The following is a 19,782-nucleotide window of genomic DNA, read 5'->3' as shown; positions in this document are numbered from 1 at the left end:
TAATTATGACAACTTTCAGAGCACTTACAGCATGAACTGACATGTTGTCCACCCAATCAAAGGATCAGAGAATGAATCTGTACTGAATGCATAAGCTACAGCTAGCTAGCACTGCAGTGTATAAAATGTGGTGAGTAGTTGACTTCAAAGAGAGGGAAAGACAATAGTTGAACAGTTTCATCCAAAATGGAGAAGCAAGAGAGAAATAGAGAGAAGGCAAGATTTCACTTTCGGTTTCACTTACTTAGCTAGCAAATACAGCTAGCTAGTTTAGCGTACTGAAACAGCCTGCTCAAACAGAGGGGTGCTATGTAGCTGGCTATGACTTTCCAACACAGCACTGGAACTCTTCCGAGTCAAGGAAAGCTTTTGGTATTACTAATTTACTATCACAAGGCCCGTTGGTGTAACTGTTTACTGACTGTACACTGTACCATTACTGCTTGATTGTAGCAGGTTTACTAACGCGTTAGTTCTATTATCTATGCTGACTATGACATTACTTTAGCTAATATGGTGACAACGATGTAGGCTGTGTGTAGTGGTTTGGCTTGGAAATGTTTTTTTCTGCCTGGTCACATACAGCTTGATGTGTGGTCCATGCAAAGGGAAGAGTTGAGAGGAGGAGAGTGCATAGATGTGAGAAGGAATACAACGTGGCTGCTATTAAAGTTAATTGTGTTTACGGCGGGATCAGGGGTGTATTCATTCCGCGGATTCTGATGAAACATTTTTCTTAAATGGAAGCAAACGAAACGGGGATAAATATACCTGAATTTGTCCAATAGAAACTATTGTTTGCAACTGTTGGACTAATGATTACACCCTATATCAGCTAGTTGCAGTCAAGAGTGTGCAAGGCAGTATTGAATGTCACTGTCTGTCCATATTCCACTTTCATTCATAGGCCAGGTTGTAGCAACCTCATAGTATCTGATCGAGGTCCCCAGTTCACGTCAAGGGTCTGGAGGGCGTTCATGGAATGTCTGGGGGTCTCGGTCAGCCTTACCTCAGGTTTTCACCCCTAGAGTAACGGGCAGGTGGAGAGATTGAACCAGGATGTGGGTAGGTTTCTGCGGTCTTATTGCCAGGACCGGCCGGGGGAGTGGGCGGCATTCATACCCTGGGCAGAGATGGCCCAAAACTCGCTCCGCCACTCCTCCACTAACCTCTCCCCCTTACAGTGCGTACTGGGGGGAGGGTGTGGCTCAGTTGGTAAAGGTGTTTGCAACGTGTTTGCAACGCCATGGTTGTGGGTTTGATTCCCACGGGGGACAAGTACGAATAAAAAATGTATGAAATGTATGCATTCACTACTGTAAGTCGCTCTGGATAAGAGCGTCAGCTAAATGACTAAAATGTAAACGTAAAAATGTAAATGTACTGGGGTACCAGCTGGTTATGGCACCTTGACATCAGAGCCAGATTGAGACTCCTGCGGTGGACGACTGGTTTAGGCACTCTGAGGCGATATGGGACGCCGCTCCTGTGCACCTTCAGCGGGCCGTGAGGCGTCAGAAAGCTAGCACAGACCGCCACCGCAGTGAGGCCCCGGTGTTCGCACCGGGGGACCGGGTCTGGCTCTTGACCCAAAACCTGCCCCTCCGCCTGCCCTGCCGGAAGCTGGGCCCGCAGTTTCCGGCAGGAGACTGAATGAGGTTTGTTCCAGGTTACAGCTTCCCCCTGATTACCGTATTAACCCCTCGTTCCATGTGTCTCTCCTCAGGCCGGTGGTGGCTGGTCCACTCCAGGAGTCTGAGGTGCAGGAGGTTCCTCCGCCCCCTCTGGACATCGAGGGGGCCCCGGCGTATGCAGTTCGAGCCATACTGGACTTGAGGGGCCTTCAGTACCTCGTGGAGTGGGAGGGGTATGGTCCAGAGGAGAGATGCTGGGTGCTGGTGGAGGATGTATTGGACCCTTCGATGCTGCGGGAGTTCCACCGTCTCCATCCGGATCGCCCTGCGCTTTGTCCTCCAGGTCGTCCCCGAGGCCGGTGTCGGCGCGCTGCTGGAGCCGCGCATCAAGGGGGGATACTGTCACGACTTCCGCAGAAGTCGGTCCCTCTCCTTGTTCGGGCGACGTTCGGCGGTCGACATCACCGGTCTTCTAGCCATCGCCGATCCACTTTTCATTTTCCATTTGTTTTGTCTTTGTTTTCTACACACCTGGTTTCTATTCCCCAATTACATGTTCATTATTTAACCCTCTGTTTCCCACATGTTAGTGTGCATGTTTATTGATTGTTCATGTTGGTACTTGTCGGCTGGTTATGTTTGCCAGGTTATGTATTTACGCCCTTTATTTTCGAGTGACCGGTATTTCTCTGCACCTTGAGTATTGTCTATACTGGTGCTGTCGTGGAATTAAATACCTTGTACACTCATTTCTGCTCTCCTGCGTCTGATTCACTGCACCAGTTACCCACCGCCTGACAAAATGACTATTGTAGCTGGAAATGACAGATTTTTTTATGAATATCTACGTAGGCCCATTATCAGCAACCATCACTCCTGTGTTCCAATGGCACATTGTGTCAGCTAATCCAAGTTTATCATTTTAAATGGCTGATTTATAATTACAAAACCCTTTTGCAATTAGGTTAGCACAGCTGAAAACTGTAGTGCTAATTAAAGAAGCAATAAAACTGGCCTTCATTAGACTATTTGAGTTTCTGGAGCATCAGCATTTGTGGGTTCGATTACAGGCTCAAAATGGCCAGAAACAAAGACCTTTCTTCTGAAACTCATCAGTCTATTCATGTTCTGAGAAATGAAGGCTATTCCATGCGAGAAATTGCCAAGAAACTGAAGATCTTGTTGAACGCTGTGTACTACTCCCTTCACAGAACAGCGCAAACTGGCTCTAAGCAGAATAGTAAGGGGAGTGGGAGGCCCCAGTGTACAACTGAGCAAGAGGATAAGTACATTAGAGTGTCTCGTTTGAGAAACAGATGCCTCACAAGTCCTCAACTGGCAGCTTAATTAAATAGTACACGCAAAACACCAGTCTCAACGTCAACAGTAAAAGAGGCGACTCCGGGATGCTGGCCTTCTAGACAGAGTTCCTCTGTCCAGTGTCTGTGTTCTTTTGCCCATCTTAATCTTTTATTTTTATTGGCCAGTCTGAGATATGGCTTTTTCTATACAACTCTGCCACCTCTATCAAGGTTCCGTTCACGTGGTCCTCTGCCACTGACCCGTTTTTCCGGGACCTCAAACACCGCTTCACCACTGCTCCTATCTTGGTTCATCCTGACCCTTCTCGTCAGTACGTGGTGGAGGCCGATGCTTTGGATGTCGGAGTTGCCTTTTCTGCCTGCCCTGACCCTGAGCCTGCCTGCCATCCTGTACCTTTGCCCCACCTATCTGGATTACTGACCCCTGCCTGCCTTGACCTGAGTTTTGCTCCTGTTGGATTAATAAACTGTTGTTAATTCGACGTTGTCTGCATCTGTGTCTTACCTGAAACATAATACTTGTTTCTATGATAATATTTACCGACATCCAACAGTACATTCCAAATAAATAGGTAGTAGTCATTGAGTCGAGCAGGATGTTCAGTGATGTAAGGTCAGTTTTCAGAGTTACAATGAAATGTAATAAGGAAGGAAGCAAAGCAACATATTGTTTGGTAAAATACTTTATTCCAAGGCTCCAGTACAAACATTACATTAGTTAGGTATTACAGACTAAGGAATAATGTTGCATGTTGTGTAAAAACATGACGATGGAAATCATTTCACCTCAAAAAAAAGCTGTAAAATGGTAGGGAGAGGGAATGGAGGCAGAACTTTAATTGTTTTGAATCTTCTCTCTGAAGCAAGAGCCCAAAGAAAGGTTTGCGTTTATTTTTTCCGTATTGAGGTCCCGAACACGTGGTGTCGCAGAGGGTCGAGTAGAGACAGCTTTTAGGAGGTACCAAAAACGACATGGCACTCCCCATGGTGGGGGAGGGGGGTGTAGGGAGGGTAAGGAGAGGGATGCTGATGAGAGTCCATGCTTAATAAGCATGGTTGGCCACGAACAGTGAATCTCCAGCAGCGGCGCTGTCTCCGGAAGAAACATACTTGCCTTGGCAGGCCAGGCTGTTGGCCTGTGGAAGGAAAGAAGCACAACATAAACTTGTTTTCAGCTGATATTTTGGAAATGTGGAATATACTGTACATTGTGACTTCCTATACATCCATACTATAAACATTCCACTGGGCACACACTGGTTGAATCAACGTTGTTTCCACGTCATTTCAATGAAATTACGTTGAACCAATGTGAATTAGACATTGATTTGACGTCTGTGCCCAGTGGGATGTGGCCTCTATACAGCCATAAATAATCACATATGAAATATAAGCAAAATATATGACAATCACATATGAAATTTGTGTGAAATATATGAAAATAAATGGAAAAACTATATTTAATTATTCGTACCAGAGCTCTCTTGATGAACTCCTCCTGGGCAGCCTTGCCGTTCTTGGGCTTGCCACCCCATGCCTTAAGGGCGGAGGCCTGGAGGGCACGGCCATAGGAGAAAGTAATGGCCCATGGCCTGTGCAGGGGGCACTGGTTCATGACATTCAGGTTGATGGAGGCTTCCTCCTCAGACTGGCCACCGGACAGGAAGGTGATGCCTGTGGGTGAAGCGGAAAAGGAGAGGGGTTATTTTATTGTAAACAACTACTGAAAGAAGATACATCAACAAATTGTTGTGTCTAGATTTGTATGTGAAATATATAATACAATACTGTATATAATAATGTAACTAAACACTGTATATGAAAGTGCCATAGTCATAGAGGGTGAGTTTGTGTTTGTGAAAATGTGTGATAACATTGAGTGTGAGTGGGTGAAGCTGGAAGTTTAGAAATGTTTAAGTGTATCGTGCTGTACTGTATATTGGACTGTATTCGGTGTGTTGTCGGCCGCCCACCAGGGACTGCTGGGGGCACGGTACGGCGCAGGGCGGTAATGGTGGCCATGGCGATGTCCTGGTGGGTGTACTTGTGTGAGCAGGAATGTCCAGCAGTGACCATGTTGGGCTTCAGGAGGGTACCCTCCAGGTAGACGTGGTGGTCGGACAGAGCCTTGTACATTGCGGCCAGGACCTTCTCAGTCACGTACTGGGTGCGCTTCAGGTCATGGTCACCGTCGGGGAGGATCTCTGGCTCAACAATGGGGACAATGCCGTGCTAGCAGAGGGCAGAATTAATGACTACTAAAAGACACTTTTAGCCAACAGAGCATGTTATTGATCATGACAGTTAACAGTCAGAACAGTGAGACTTTAGTGGTGGCTCTTCTATCTTTCCTCTCTATCCCTCTACAGCAATATATTCAATAAAAACAAACAGAGAAAAACTGTGTTTTAAGATTGTGATTTTCCAATGTGTGATTTGTAATATGTGTGTGTTGTTTTACTAGGATTATGGGACCTACAACAGCGAGCAGTCTTGGCTAAACCGATGTCCCTGAACTATGGTTGTGAAGAGATCAGAAGGGACTGTTATTTACTTGTCTGATATTTAACTGAGCCATTGGAAACACATACAGTATCAGTCAAAAGTTTGGACACACCTACTCATTCAAGGGTTTTTCTTTACTTTTACTATTTACTATGTTGGGTCGTTGTCCTGTTGAAAAACGAATTATCGTCCCACTAAACGCAAACCAGATGGGATGGCGAATCGATGCAGAAAGTGTGCCTTGAATTCTAAATGAATCACTGGCAGTGTCACCAGTAAAGCACCCCCTCATTATCATACCTCCTCCTCCATGCTTCACGGTGGAAACTACATAGGCGGAGATCATCCGTTCCCCTACTCCGCGTCTCACAAAGACATGGCGGTTAGAACAAAACATTTCTAATTTGGACTCATCAGACCAAAGGACCAATTTCCACCGGTCTAATGTCCATTGCTCGTGTTTCTTGGCCCAAGCAAGTCTCTTGTTATTATTGGTGTCCTTTAGTAGTGGTTTCTTTGCAGCAATCTGACCATGAATGCTTGATTCACGCATCCTCCTCTGAACAGTTGATTTTGAGGTGTGTCTGTTATATGAACTCTGTGAAGCATTTATTTAGGCTGCCATTTCTGAGGCTGGTAACTCTAATGAACTTATCCTCTGCAGCAGAGGTAACTCTGAGTCTTCCTTTCCTGTGGCAGTCCTCATGAAAGCCAGTTTCATCATAACGCTTGATGGTTTTTGCGACTGCACTTGATGAAACTTTAAAAGTTTTTTAAAGGATCCGTTTTTACTGACCTTCCTGTCTTAAAGTAATGATTAACTGTCATTTCCCTTTGCTTAGTTGAGCTGTTCTTGCCATAATAAGGACTTTGTATTTTACCAAATAGGGCTATCTTCTGTATACCACCCCTACCTTGTCACAACACAACTGGTTGGCTCAAACGCATTAAGAAGAAAATCAATTCCACAAATTCACTTTTATCAAGGCACAGCTGTTCATTGAAATGCATTCCAGGTGACTACCTCATGAAGCTGGTTGAGAGAATGCCAAGTGTGTGCAAAGCTGTCATCAAGGCAAAGGGTGGATACTTTGAAGAATCTCAAATATATAATATATTTTGATTTGTTTAACACTTTTTTGGTTACCTCATGATTGCTTCTGTGTTATTTCATAGTTTTGATGTCTTCACTATTATTCTACAATGTAGAAAATAGTAAAAGTAAAGAAAAACCCTGGAATGAGTAGGTGTGTCCAAACTTTTGACTCTATTAATTTATCTTAATATCTCACTGATAGCTCTACCCACTGAGCCACCAAGTGAGCCCAGACACATAGCAGAAAATCTGCTGTACCTTACTCATGACAAAACATACTGTAGCGTTCATATCTTTCAAAAAACTGAAAAGAGTTGCTTGCCCTGGTACTAACTTTATACACTTTTAATAACACTTTTAGGTATGTATTTATAATATTTGTAATAATTTCTGAAGAATTTATAAGCATTTAATACATTTATAATGGCTTATTTCATGAAAGTTAATATAGTGTAACCCACACGTATACAGAGTCAATGATTTGAAGGTAACTTATGGCCCATAGGGGAATTGAATATACAAACTTGCAATTGTTGACACTGTGTTTTTTAACTACTTAAGCTAATGATTTAACAAGACCACTGAGGCCTCGAGAGATGGTATGTGATTCTTACCATCTGGCAGATGCTGGCATAACGGGCCAGGACATTGCAATTCTCTATGATAGCAAGGCGAGAGGGGGTGGTGGAGGTGATTTTCAGCACACAACGCCACTTGGCGAAGTCGCAACCGTCCTTCTTATACTGGGCGCAACGCTCATACAGGCCATCCAAACCTGAAGGAGAAAAGGATTGAGGCAGGGACAGAAAAAAGAGATGAGTATGGGAGGGTATTTTGTAAAGGTTTTGTATTGTATGTGTGTATTGTATCTAGGTTGCAATACTATTCAGGCATTTTGTGACTTGATAAACAAATGGGATTGATTGTATGTTGTATTTTCTGCTTGTATGTTGTTGTACTGTATGTATTTAGATTAATTGTGAATCCCATAGATTTTCTATTCTTCCTCTTTACCCTGGGTGGTGGTCTCTCCGTTGGTTCCGGCGAGGGGGACGACACCTTTGTCAACCTTGATGCCTACAAGCCAGCCTCTGGACTTGACGTGTTGGGGGAAGGTCTTGCCGGCATCAGTTTTCTGGTACAGGGTCTCGTGGAAGAAGATGACGCCACCAATGCAAGGACCGGCGCGCTCGTCAGCGGTGAAGAGCAGCTGACGGTATAGTCTCCTGTTCTCCTCTGTGTTCTCAGTGTTGATGCTCTGGAAGCGCTTGGCAACGCTGCCTGTTGGGTGGAAAGTGAGAGAGGGAGTGAGGATTAGATTCACAGAATGAAATAGAGCAAACATTATGCTAGATACATTTTTCAACACAGAAGTCAACACATTGCACATAGAAACACATTTCTGTTGGATAAAAATAGTAAAATATTTAAGAAACAAACCAAAAATATTGGCCAGTTATTGAACATGTGTATGTCCTAATGTGTCTTCTGTTGCATTAAAAGTTACTATGGCCTTTTAGGTTAAGAATCAGTAAAAGCATGACTGATTGGACTTAATCATTTTTGTTGCTCTGTTGAGAAAGCTTGGAAGCTGTTACATGTTCAGAGCAGAGGGGAGGCCATTTCATTTCTTAGCTGCTGTAAATGATTGTGCAAAAGTGGTGGACCGTCTGGAGATGATACAGTCCCTTGTTAACCTAAGGTTCTTTTTAACCTCCTATTTTGCTTGGAGCAGAAATTTACAAAAACCCTCAGAGGCAGGGATACTAGATAGTAAGTTATGTTGTAAACCAGGCAGATGATCTAAGAACAGAATGTTGTCGAATCTAAACAGTTTGAACTTATTGCAGTGGTGGTAGTGCCGCGTTTTTTTGTCCAGGATTTTGAGTGCATGTTTGTAGAGTGATTTGAGAGGTTTCAGGGATGTCTCACATGCTTGGGACCAGACATGTGAGAAGAACCTAACATAGCATGAGTTTCTTATTAACTGGAAATTGGCTAGGCTGGTTTTGATTGTGTTGGTCATGTGTTTTTTTAAGTTGAGGGTGGGATCAAGGATAATGCTGAGGTATTTTAATTCTGTGACAGTTTTGATCTTTTGGCCATGTATGAGGATGTCGGGGTGGACTTGCTGCTTTTGTTTGATGGAGAAAAATATGGCCACTGTTTTTACCACATTTAGGGTGAGAAAGGAGTCGTTGAGCCATTCTGAAACATTCTCCATAACCTCTAAAAGACTAAGTCGTTGGGGTGGGGGGATCATTTAGTTATTTGATTTGGAATTTTAGGACCCCTCTAGTTTGGGGGGGATCATACTATGGATCATTCAGCTATTTGATTTATAATTTTAGCTCCCCTTTAGGTATAAAAACCGATATAAAAAAATATTTGATAAAGTATTGAATTTGGCCTTTAATACGGTAGCCCATAGAAACGCAATGAATAACACATTCATAAATGGCAAAAAAGACAGTCACAAAATAAATGATAAGAAATAAGGTTTTGAAGTGTCTGTCCTATATCTAGGAGATTTAAGAAAGCTCAGGGAATATTATTGTTTTTTTGGAAACATATTTAACCCCTTCTTTTTGTTGGCTCCATTCTTCCATTCATTTGTATGGGCTACCTTCAGACGAGTCCCGTGACACTTGTGGGGGTCGTAGAACAAACACAGACAACACCATCATGTGCATCAATAGACTCAATAGACTCTTAAGGAATATCAGATGTTAACTTGGAAGCCACTTGCTCAGCACTCCATGGGTGTGACCGTGTCATCAGCGTACATCTGGATCTCCACTCCCTGGCACACAAAAGGAAGGTCATTGATGTATAGACTGAATAAAAGGGACCTAAGGATGGACCCCTGGGGCACTCCCATGGGGCATCTCCTTAATGGTAATAGGACATTGCTTTTCCGGACACACTGGACCCAGTCGGCTAGATAGGACTCCATCCAGTCAAGAGCACTTTACGAGAGGTTAAACCAGGAGAGTTTGGAGAGAAGAACTTTATGGTTGACGTGTCAAACGCCTTCCGTAGGTCGAGGAAGACCTCCCCTACCAGGCTTCCTGTATCCAGCATGGCCTTGATCGTCTCTAGGAGATAGAAATATGCTGTCTCTGTTGAGCGGTTCACCTTGAACCCAAACTGAATGGGAGGGGAGACAGTCCTTGTGTTCAGGTGTGCTGTGAGCTGTTCCAGTACAACTTTTTCAGCAGCCTTATAGATGACAGGGAGTATACTGATAGGCCTGTAGTTGCTCACTTCCTGCTGGTCTCCAAATTTATGTACAGGGGTCACGATGGGAGTCTTCCATGCTTTCGGGAATGAACTTTCTTGCATTGAAAAGTTGATTATCTGGGTAAATGGGGTGGCTAGGCTGCCTGTCATTTTTTTTTATACGGTATCAAGACCATACACATCCTTTGCTCTAGAGTTTGAAAGTGAGGAGAGGACTTTCTTGACCTTTTCCTCTTTGGTGGACTCCAAATAAGAAATGGTCCAATAAGACCTCTCCTGTCTCAGCCTTCAGTATTTACGCTGTAGTAGTTTATGTGTCGGGGGGCTAGGGTCAGTCTGTTATATCTGGAGTATTTCTCCTGTCTTATCCGGTGTCCTTTGTGAATTTAAGTATGCTCTCTCTAATTCTCTTTCTTTCTTTCTTTCTTTCTTTCTTTCTTTCTTTCTTTCTTTCTTTCTCTCGGAGGACCTGAGCTCTAGGACTATGCCTCAGGACTACCTGGCCTGATGACTCCTTGCTGTCCCCAGTCCACCTGGCCGTGCTGCTGCTCCAGTTTCAACTGTTCTGCCTGCGGCTATGGAACCCTGACCTGTTCACCGGACGTGCTACCTGTCCCAGACCTGCTGTTTTCAACTCTCTATAGACAGCAGGAGTGGTAGAGATACTCTGAATGATCGGCTATGAAAAGCCAACTGACATTTACTCCTGAGGTGCTGACTTGTTGCACCCTCGACAACCACTGTGATTATTATTATTTGACCCTGCTGGTCATTTATGAACATTTGAACATCTTGGCCATGTTCTGTTATAATCTCCACCCGGCACAGCCAGAAGGGGACTGGCCACCCCTCATAGCCTGGTTCCTCTCTAGGTTTCTTCCTAGGTTCTGGCCTTTCTAGGGAGTTTTTCCTAACCACCGTGCTTCTACACCTGCATTGCTTGCTGTTTGGGGTTTTAGGCTGGGTTTCTGTACAACACTTTGAGATATCAGCTGATGTAAGAACGGCTTTATAAATAAATTTGATTTGAAATGGTATGGCTATCGTTGCTGCGGATCATGGATAGGACTCTTAGGGTGAACTTTTGGCCCAGCTCTAGGACTGAGTCAATAAAATAATCATTAAAGGTGGTTGCAATGACTTAGCTGTTGTCTTGAAGCTTTCCATTGACTTTCAGTTGTAGTTCACCAGACTTGGCATGACCCTTCCCAGTGAGTTTGTTAATATTTTTCCATATGACCTTGCTGTTCCATTTTTTCCTCATTGATGATATTGAGAAAGTAATTGGCTTTAGCTTTCCTGAGGCTCATTATCACTTTGTTTCTCAGTCCTTTATAGACTAGTCGGTCAACATCTAGGCCAGATATTAGAGACCGTTTCAGAGCAGCATCTCTCTTCTTCATAAGTTGTCATAGAGTGTCATTGAACCAGGGTAGGCCTTGTTTTTGTTAGGTTTGTGAGGAACCTGCTTAGTTAACTTGGTGAGAATCTGGATTTTAGCCATTAGTTTATTAGAGTCAATTTACAGATTGACATGAGAGGTTACATCACTCCATTTGGTTTGCTCTATCTGGTTTTCCCAACGCATCACCGCGGGCACACTGACTGCCCTCCAGGACACCTTCAGCACCCGATGTCACAGGAAGGCCAAAAAGATCATCAAGGACATCATCCACCCGAGCCACGGCCTGATCACCACGTTATCATCCAGAAGGCGAGGTCAGTACAGGTGCATCAAAGCTGGGACCGAGAGACTGAAAAACAGCTTCTATCTCAAGGCCATGAGACTGTTAAATAGCCATCACTAGCTGGCTACTACCAGATTATCAACCCTGCACCTAAGAGGCTGCTGCCCTATATACATAGATATGGAATCACTGGCCACTTTAATAATGGAACACTAGCCTGCTGAGTGGCGCAGCGGTCTAAGGCACTGCATCACAGTGCTAGCTGCATCACTACAGAGCTGTGTCGGAGCCGACCTCGACCAGGAGACCCATGAGGCGGCTGACAATTGGCCCAGCGTCGTCTGGGTTAGGGGAGGGTTTGGTTGGCTTGTCCCATTGCGCTCTAGCGAATCCTGTGGCGGACCGGGCAAATGCACGCTGACACAGTCGCCAGGTGTATGTGTTTCCTCTGACAGTTTGGTGCGGCTGGCTTCCGGGTTAAGCGAGCATTGTGTCAAGAAGCAGTGTGGCTTGATGGGGTTGTGTTTCGGGGGATGCACAGCTCTCGACCTTCGCCTCTCCCGAGTCCGTACGGGAGTTGCAGCAATGGGACACGACTGTAACTACCAATTGGATATCATGAAATTGCAGAGAAAAAGGGGGTAAAAAATCCAATATATATATATAAAAATACAATTTATGGAACACTAGTCACTTTAATAATGTTTACATACTGCTTTACTCATCCCATACGTATATACTGTATTCTAGGTCTAGGTCTCTGTTTGGGATGCAAGAGATGTTTTTTTGTTTTTTTTTTACTTTTTGGTTCTAATGGGATGTTTTGGAGAAGTTATAAGGTGAAAAAAACAAAGCTCTTGGGACAATGTTGCTCTGATTATGAGTATGTCTTTGCATGTGTGACTTTTCATTCCATAGTGTGCCTGTGTGTGCAACCAACATTTCTGCCACGTTTTGCATACCGGTAGACTCATCAGCGGCGAGGATTCCCTTGCCCTGGGCGACGATCTTGTGAGCAATGTCACTAAGCTCCTTCTTCTGGTCAGGAGTGAGGAAGGGGAATGCGTGAGGCATCTTGACTAAAGGAAGGGAAAAGGCAGGAGACACTGGTTAACATGAGGTGTTCTGAGGAGAGAGAGGGGGCTTGAGATACACAAAAGTGTATACAGACAGATAAGTAGCAGATATTTGGTTGCCCCCCACCTCACCTCACCTCACCTCGCGGGAATTTTACAATTTTATCACAAATGTCATGCAAGTTTACACATTTTGCCATGGGGTAGAGAGACATCTTTGCAGTTTTAAAGCCAATTTCCTGCAATTATACAGATTTTGCCAAAACCTTTTTGACATGTTAATATGATATCTGAGTGAGAGTGACCAGCAAAATCAATGGGGGCCCCTTGGATATCAGGGCCCCTGGGTATGTGTCCTGCATGCCCGGTCGATATTCGCCCATGATTACTACAACTTTAGATAGCTGGCTAGATTAATTTACCAATAATATTTATTTTTGGTGACATGGCTAATTGAGTGACTGTCAGTGACTGACATAACAAGAAAAAAACTGCTGGTGCACAACATTTTACATTTACATTTTAGTCATTTAGCAGACGCTCTTATCCAGAGCGACTTACAGTAGTGAATGCATACCGTTCATACATTTTTTCGTCTGTACTGGTCCCCCGGGGGAAATGAACCCACAACCCTGGCGTTGCAAACACCATGCTCTACCAACTGAGCCACACGGGACAACCACATTTCAAAATTGCACCTTGTGTATTCTACTATTCTAACTCTTAACAGTAAGTTGAGACCCCGACTGAGTTCCAAAAAGTAGCAAATAAAGCATATAAACAAAGGTAGACTTGAACAAAGGTATGTGATGTGAAAAGAGTGTAGCCAACTTTCCCTGTAAAATTGTAGTATGTGGAAATGTTCAAAGAAAAGGGAAGTAAGAGATGCATAAAGGAAGCGGCAAGTATTTGCGTCTGTCCATTTGGGTCGTCGCTAGTTACCATTAGCACTGTTTTCACAACGAAACATAATAAATGTTACATAGGCATAGTTACACTTGCAGTGCATTTTCAGAGATTTCCAAGATCTATGATTCGTACAGGGTTTAAGTTCAATGTTCAAATGTAAGTGTTATATGCTTTATAATGACAAATAACACTGTCATACATGTCATTAATGTAAGGAAAGAAAGGTAGGGTTTTATTTTACACGGCCTGTGAAAACGGCAAGCATTAATTCATGAATTATGAACAACTCATGAACTAGGGTGTAAAACATGTTTGATTCAACTCATGTATTATTTTGAATGTAGACTACAAATTCTGCGTGTGTTCGTATGTTTAAAACTGCCTTGGTTGAGAGGGTAGGCTACCGGCAGTGGTGTAGGCCTAGTGGAGGATAAACGCAAGTAAACGTTTTTCACCGTGACCGGCAATTAGATTTTACCCACCTATTTTTTTTTTAACACTAGGCCTACACAGACTACCGGTAGTCCTATTTTAAAGTTCATGGTAATACACATTGTAGCCTAGTCTAGTAAGTTGACAGTGTGTGTAAGGGTGACCATCCTGTTTTTCCCGGGACAATTTCGTCCCTATTTCAGGCTACAAAAAGGTACATTTGTCAGCAAGACGCATCAATGAATGTAGGTCTACTCAATGGCAATCACTGAATGTCATTAGGCACACTTTTTGGTGTTTTGTAACAGATGTCTATTTCCATTCATCAAATGTCGCGAGTAGGCCTATACATGCAGTTTGAATGCTAGATTTATTTTGAAATGGACCAAACATGCACAGGTAGCCTACTTTTTTAAGTGATTTGTTTGACAATCAGATGAAAATATCATGACTGCCACATTAGTCTTTATTATTAGGCCCATAAAAAAGTGCGTGCACTCAACACAGAGACCCCTGAATATCATGCTGTAACTCACACGCCGCAAATAACTAAATACATTTGGGAACAAGAATTGGCAACGTCACTAAAATTCATTACATTGAGATTGGCCAAAAGTTTTGGGCAAAGGGGTAAGTTGTTTTTTCTTTTTTAGATAAGTAGTAGCTAACGTTTGCTCCTCTCATCTAAAATGAGCTAGCTCAGCTAGCAAGCATAAGGGATTTCATTCCAAGCACAGAGCAGTTTAGTCCGCTAATATTTGCTTATTTTGTCCTGTTTTCACTGCAAGTGTACATCAAACCGTATTCCTATCATGTAATGCTGTGCATAAAAGTACCATGTATGTAAAGAAACAAAGTGCGGAGTGGATTGGCCAATAAAATAAATACAGTACAATTTAACTAGGCAAGCCAGTTAAGAACAAATTCTTATTTTCAATGACGGCCTAGGAAGAGTGGGTTAACTGCCTTGTTCAGGGGCAGAACGACAGATTTTTATGTTGTCGGCTCAGGGGATTCGATCTTGCAACATTTCAGTTACTAGTCCAGTGCTCTAACCACTAGGCTACCCTGCCTCCCCAATTAAAGAGTATGTAAGTGGGGTTAGGGTGGTAAGGTTCCCCTTACACTGTAAAGAGCTTTGGGTGTCTAGAAAAGTGCCATGTAAGGCCAAACAATTATTATTATTAAATGTTTTACTATCTTCCATAGGTTTAAGAGCATGCCTTTGTACAGAGATGGAAACTTGTGCAAAATATCGAAAAGGTGGATTGCAAGGCTATGTTAAGTTGAATAAATAAATGTCTATAGTAAGTGCCTAGGTGCCAACTAAAGTAGCAGGGTTAAAGTTTTCATCTTAAATCAGCGAACAAATCAGATATACTAAAAAAAATGAATTTATGAACATTTCTGTGAAACTTTGTACTTGTGGATAAATAAATGACTTGTGGATTTTGAAGAAAAACATCTAAACACAAGATGTGCCAATCTGTGGTCTACATGCCATTTTTAAACTAATGCCGATATGGGAGTAAACCTATTTTGGGACAAATATCATGATAAGCTTGAAAGCTGAGTTTTAATAAGACATCCCATTAACATTTTGCATTTATAACGGTTGGTTTTACTATATCTAATAAATGACCAAACCATTGATGGATCAATAGATAAAAGAAAGGCATGTCTCTCGTCTGCCCCTGCAAGCCGATCGGCATACGCCTCATCACACTCCCTCATCTGATTGGTCGAGTAGGCGGGCCATCTGACTTTGTAGCTGTGGAAACTAGTGACGACTGTCCATTTGGATGATTGTCTGGCTGTCTTTTTGAATGTTCCTCTTTTTGTCAGTGTGTCTGTCTATCTTCCTCTCTTATAATATGAAAGCTTAACATGCACATATTATTTTTCTGTTTCTCTGTCTGTTTGAGAGAGCTATATGACTGTTGTCGTCTGTCTGTAGGTCTGTTTGAGAGTTCTGTGTAGCTGTGGTTGTCTGTCTGTCTGTCTGTCTGTCTGTCTGTCTGTCTGTCTGTCTGTCTGTCTGTCTGTCTGTCTGTCTGTCTGTCTATTTGAGAGCGCTTTGTGACTGTTGTTGTCCGTCTGTTTGTTTGAAATGCTTAAGAGCTGTGTTGTCTGTCTGTCTGTCCATTTGAGAGTGCTGTGTAACTGTTGTTGTTAAGCTCTGGTATCTGTTGCAGCAGGTTATGTCGATATAGGACTCATTTTACTGTGGATATAGATACTTTTGTACCTGTTTCCTCCAGCATCTTCACAAGGTCCTTTGCTGTTGTTCTGGGATTGATTTACACTGTTCGCACCAAAGTACGTTCATCTCTAGGAGACAGAACGTGTCTCCTTCCTGAGCGGTATGACGGCTACGTGGTCCCATGGTGTTTATACTTGCGTACTGTTGTTTGTACAGATGAACGTAGTACCTACAGGCATTTGGAAATTGCTCCCAAGGATGAACCAGACTTGTGGAGGTCTACAATTTTTTTTTCTGAGGTCTTGGCTGATTTCTTTTGATTTACCCATGATGTCAAGATAAGAGGCACTGACTTTGAAGGTAGGCCTTGAAATACATCCACAGGAACACCTCCAATTAACTCAAATTATGTAAATTAGCCTATCAGAAGCTTCTAAAGCCATGACATCATTTTCTGGAATTTTCCAAGCTGTTTAAAGGCACAGTCAACTTACTGTATGTAAACTTCTGACCCACTGGAATTGTGATACAGTGAATTATAAGTGAAATAATCTGTCGGTAAACAATTTTTGGAAAAATTACTTTTGTCATGGACAAAGTACATGTCCTAACCGACATGCCAAAACTATAGTTTGTTAACAAGAAATGTGTGGAATGGTTGAAAAACGAGTTTTAATGACTCCAACCTCAGTGTATGTAAACTTCCGACTTCAACTGTATTTACAGATTGGCTGTGTATAGGTACAGTGATCGGTAAGCTGCTCTTACAACTGATGCTTAAATTTAGAGAGGGAGATACATGACTCCAGCTTCAGAGATTTTTGCAATTCGTTCCAGTCATTGGCAGCAGAGAACTGGAAGGAAAGGTGGACAAAGCAGGTGTTGGCTTTGGGGAGGACCAGTGAAATATACCTGCTGGAGCGCATGCTACGGGTGGGTGTTGCTATGGCGAGATAAGGTGGGGCTTTACCCAGCAAGGACTTAAGATGACCTGGAGCCAGTGGGTTTAGCGACAGATATGTAGTGAGGGCCAGCCAACGAGAGCATATAGGTCACAGTGGTGGGTAGTATATGGGGCTTTGGTGATAAAACGGATGGGACTGTGATAGGCTGTGATAGGCTATTTTGTAAATTACATCGCCGAAGTCAAGGATCGGTAGGATAGTCAGTTTTACGTGGGTATGTTTGGCGGCACGAGTGAAGGAGGCTTTGTTGCGAAATAGGAAGCCAATTCTAGATTTCATTTTGGATTGGAGATGCTTAATGTGAGTCTGGAAGGAGAGTTTACAGTCTAACCAGACACGTAGGTATTTGTGGTTGTCTACATATTCTTGGTCAGAACCGTCCAGAGTAGTGATGCTAGTCGGGCAGGAGGGTGCGGGCAGCAATCGGTTGAAGAGCATGCATTTAGTTTTACTTGCATTTAATAGCAGTTGGAGGCTATGGAAGGAGTGTTGTATGGTGTTGAAGCTCGTTCGGAGGTTTGTTCGCACAGTGTCCAAAGAAGGGCCAGATGTATACAGAATGGTGTCGTCTGCATAGAGGTGGAACAGAGAATTTCCAGCAGCAAGAGCGACATCATTGATATATACAGAGAAAACAGTCGGCCCGAGAATTGAACCCGGTGGCACCCCCATAGAGACTGCCAGAGGTCCAGACAACAGGCCCTCTGATTTGACACACTGAACTCTATCTGAGAAGTAGTTGGTGAACCAGTCGAGGCAGTCATTTGAGAAGCCAAGGCTGTTGAGTCTGCCGATAAGAATGCGGTGATTGACTGAGTCGAAAGCCTTGGCCAGGTCAATGAAGACGGCTGTACAGTACTATCTTTTATCGATGGTGGTTATGATATCGTTTAGGACCTTGAGCATGGCTGAGGTGCACACATGACCATCTCGGAAACCGGATTGCATAGTGGAGAAGGTACGGTGGAATTCGAAATGGTCGGTGATCTGTTTATTAACTTGGCTTTCAAAGATTTTAGAAAGGAAGGGTAGGATGGATATAGGTCTGTAACAGTTTGGGTCTAGAGTGTCTCCCCCTTTTGAAGAGGGGGATGACCGCGGCAGCTTTCCAATCTTTGGGGATCTCAGACGATACAAAAGAGAGATTGAATAGGATGGTAATAGGGGTTGCAACAATTTCCCTTGGGTCTCCTCTCCCCTCCCCTCCACACTACTCCTTCTTTATCCAAACCCCGTCTTGTTACAGTACCACTCAATCCAAAAGGTTAAACCAAATATAAACATTGAAACATATGTAAGTGGTCATGTAAAAAGTACTGTGTCTGCATGTGTACAGGCCCCTCCAGTTGCTAACTCAGTGTGTTGGTTTCAGAACTAAGACCAATAAACTTTGATTTGATAGAGCTATATAGAGAATTAATTCTGTGCAGTATTTGTAGTACAGTACAGTTAATAAGTACAGTATAGGCTAAGTTAAAAGTGTACAGCGTGAGTAAAAGCTATAAGTGAGTCAAGTTGTCTCCACTTTTTGGTCTAAGGAGGCTAGCGTAAAGCAATGAAGCAATGATACCTAATGCAGCAAAGCAACATTATGGTATACTAACTAGCATTTAAGAGATGCATCTTGTATGAATGTTTTCAGCATAGAGATGTGTCTAATGCTTGCATAATAATTTTATTAGCATTGATGCATCATTGATTGTATAATAACGACAATGCTTCTGAAAATTCTACTCGGGCATTGGCTCTTGCAGTCTCATAGAAGTTTTGTAATGCCAGCAGACGATGTTTGCAGTGCTCTTTCAATTAGATATCACATTCATACTGCATGAGCAATATATTAAAATACAAGTACAATCAGCCAGAGCCTCAATAACATTTGATATCCTTTTTTCTTATTAAGATATGATTTGATTCCTTTACCTTGGAGGGTTGTAGGAGAGCTGGGAGAAGAGATGAGAGAAGATCCGACTAAAGTTTGCGACAACCTCCTGGCCTGCCTGGGCCACTATTTATCCTCCCAGTGTGACCTCTCATATTTCAGCCGTCTGGCTAAAATTAGAACAGCACGCAACCAGAGAAGGGCAATGACTTACAAAAAACGTGTTGAAGTAACGCAGCTAAACGTCCCATGTTATCGGGGAAAGGGCAAAGAGTGATTTGATGGGTGACAGGAATGAGATAGTGAGCGGGAGAGAAGGATGGGGAGGAGAACAGATAAGAGTTGGTGCACATAGTAATAGAAAATAATATGATATATGCCAGTTAGTAGACACTTTTATCCAATGCAACTTACAGTAGTGCATGCACACATTTCAATATGGTTCGTCCCAGTGGGAATCAAACCCATGATCATTAAGTTGCAAGAGCCATGCTCATTAAATTGCAAGAACCTTGCTCTACCAACTAGCCACACAGGACCATATAGGAGTAAAAAGAGGAAAATACGAAGCAAAATCTATGGAAGAGAGTGGAAAGAGCTGAGATGCTCTCTAACACTTCGGTAACACTAAGCTGACAGTTAAATTGTGTTATTACTTGTTATAAGTATGTATGTGCGTCTATGTCTTATTATACAGCTTAATATTTTATATCTGTCTATGTAACAAATGTTCAACTGAGATGATTATATAACATTGTAAAGGGCTCAGGGGTCTGCATCTGGGTTTACCTTCATACCTGAAAGCAGGTGCAGATCACAGGTGCAGA

At 43.0% G+C, this 19,782-nt stretch overlaps 1 protein-coding gene across 1 annotated transcript; it reads right to left on the bottom strand.

Moving 5' to 3' along the window:
• Positions 1-3,621: 3,621 nt before the first annotated feature.
• LOC115200972 (fructose-bisphosphate aldolase A) lies at positions 3,622-19,097 on the bottom strand. Its single transcript, XM_029764137.1, has 7 exons — positions 18,997-19,097; positions 12,451-12,567; positions 7,572-7,838; positions 7,172-7,332; positions 4,930-5,188; positions 4,431-4,630; positions 3,622-4,092 (listed from the first exon to the last, which is right to left on the bottom strand). The coding sequence occupies exons 2-7, from the start codon at positions 12,560-12,562 to the stop codon at positions 4,000-4,002; spliced, it is 1,092 nt and encodes a 363-aa protein (XP_029619997.1). The 5' UTR covers positions 12,563-12,567; positions 18,997-19,097; the 3' UTR covers positions 3,622-3,999.
• Between the last annotated feature and the right edge of the window lie 685 nt (positions 19,098-19,782).

Source organism: Salmo trutta, chromosome 10 (genome assembly GCF_901001165.1).
Source record: "Salmo trutta chromosome 10, fSalTru1.1, whole genome shotgun sequence".
Lineage (NCBI taxonomy): Eukaryota > Metazoa > Chordata > Actinopteri > Salmoniformes > Salmonidae > Salmo > Salmo trutta.
The sequence above is the reverse complement of the archived record's forward strand: the minus strand, read 5'-3'. Positions and strand labels throughout refer to the sequence as shown.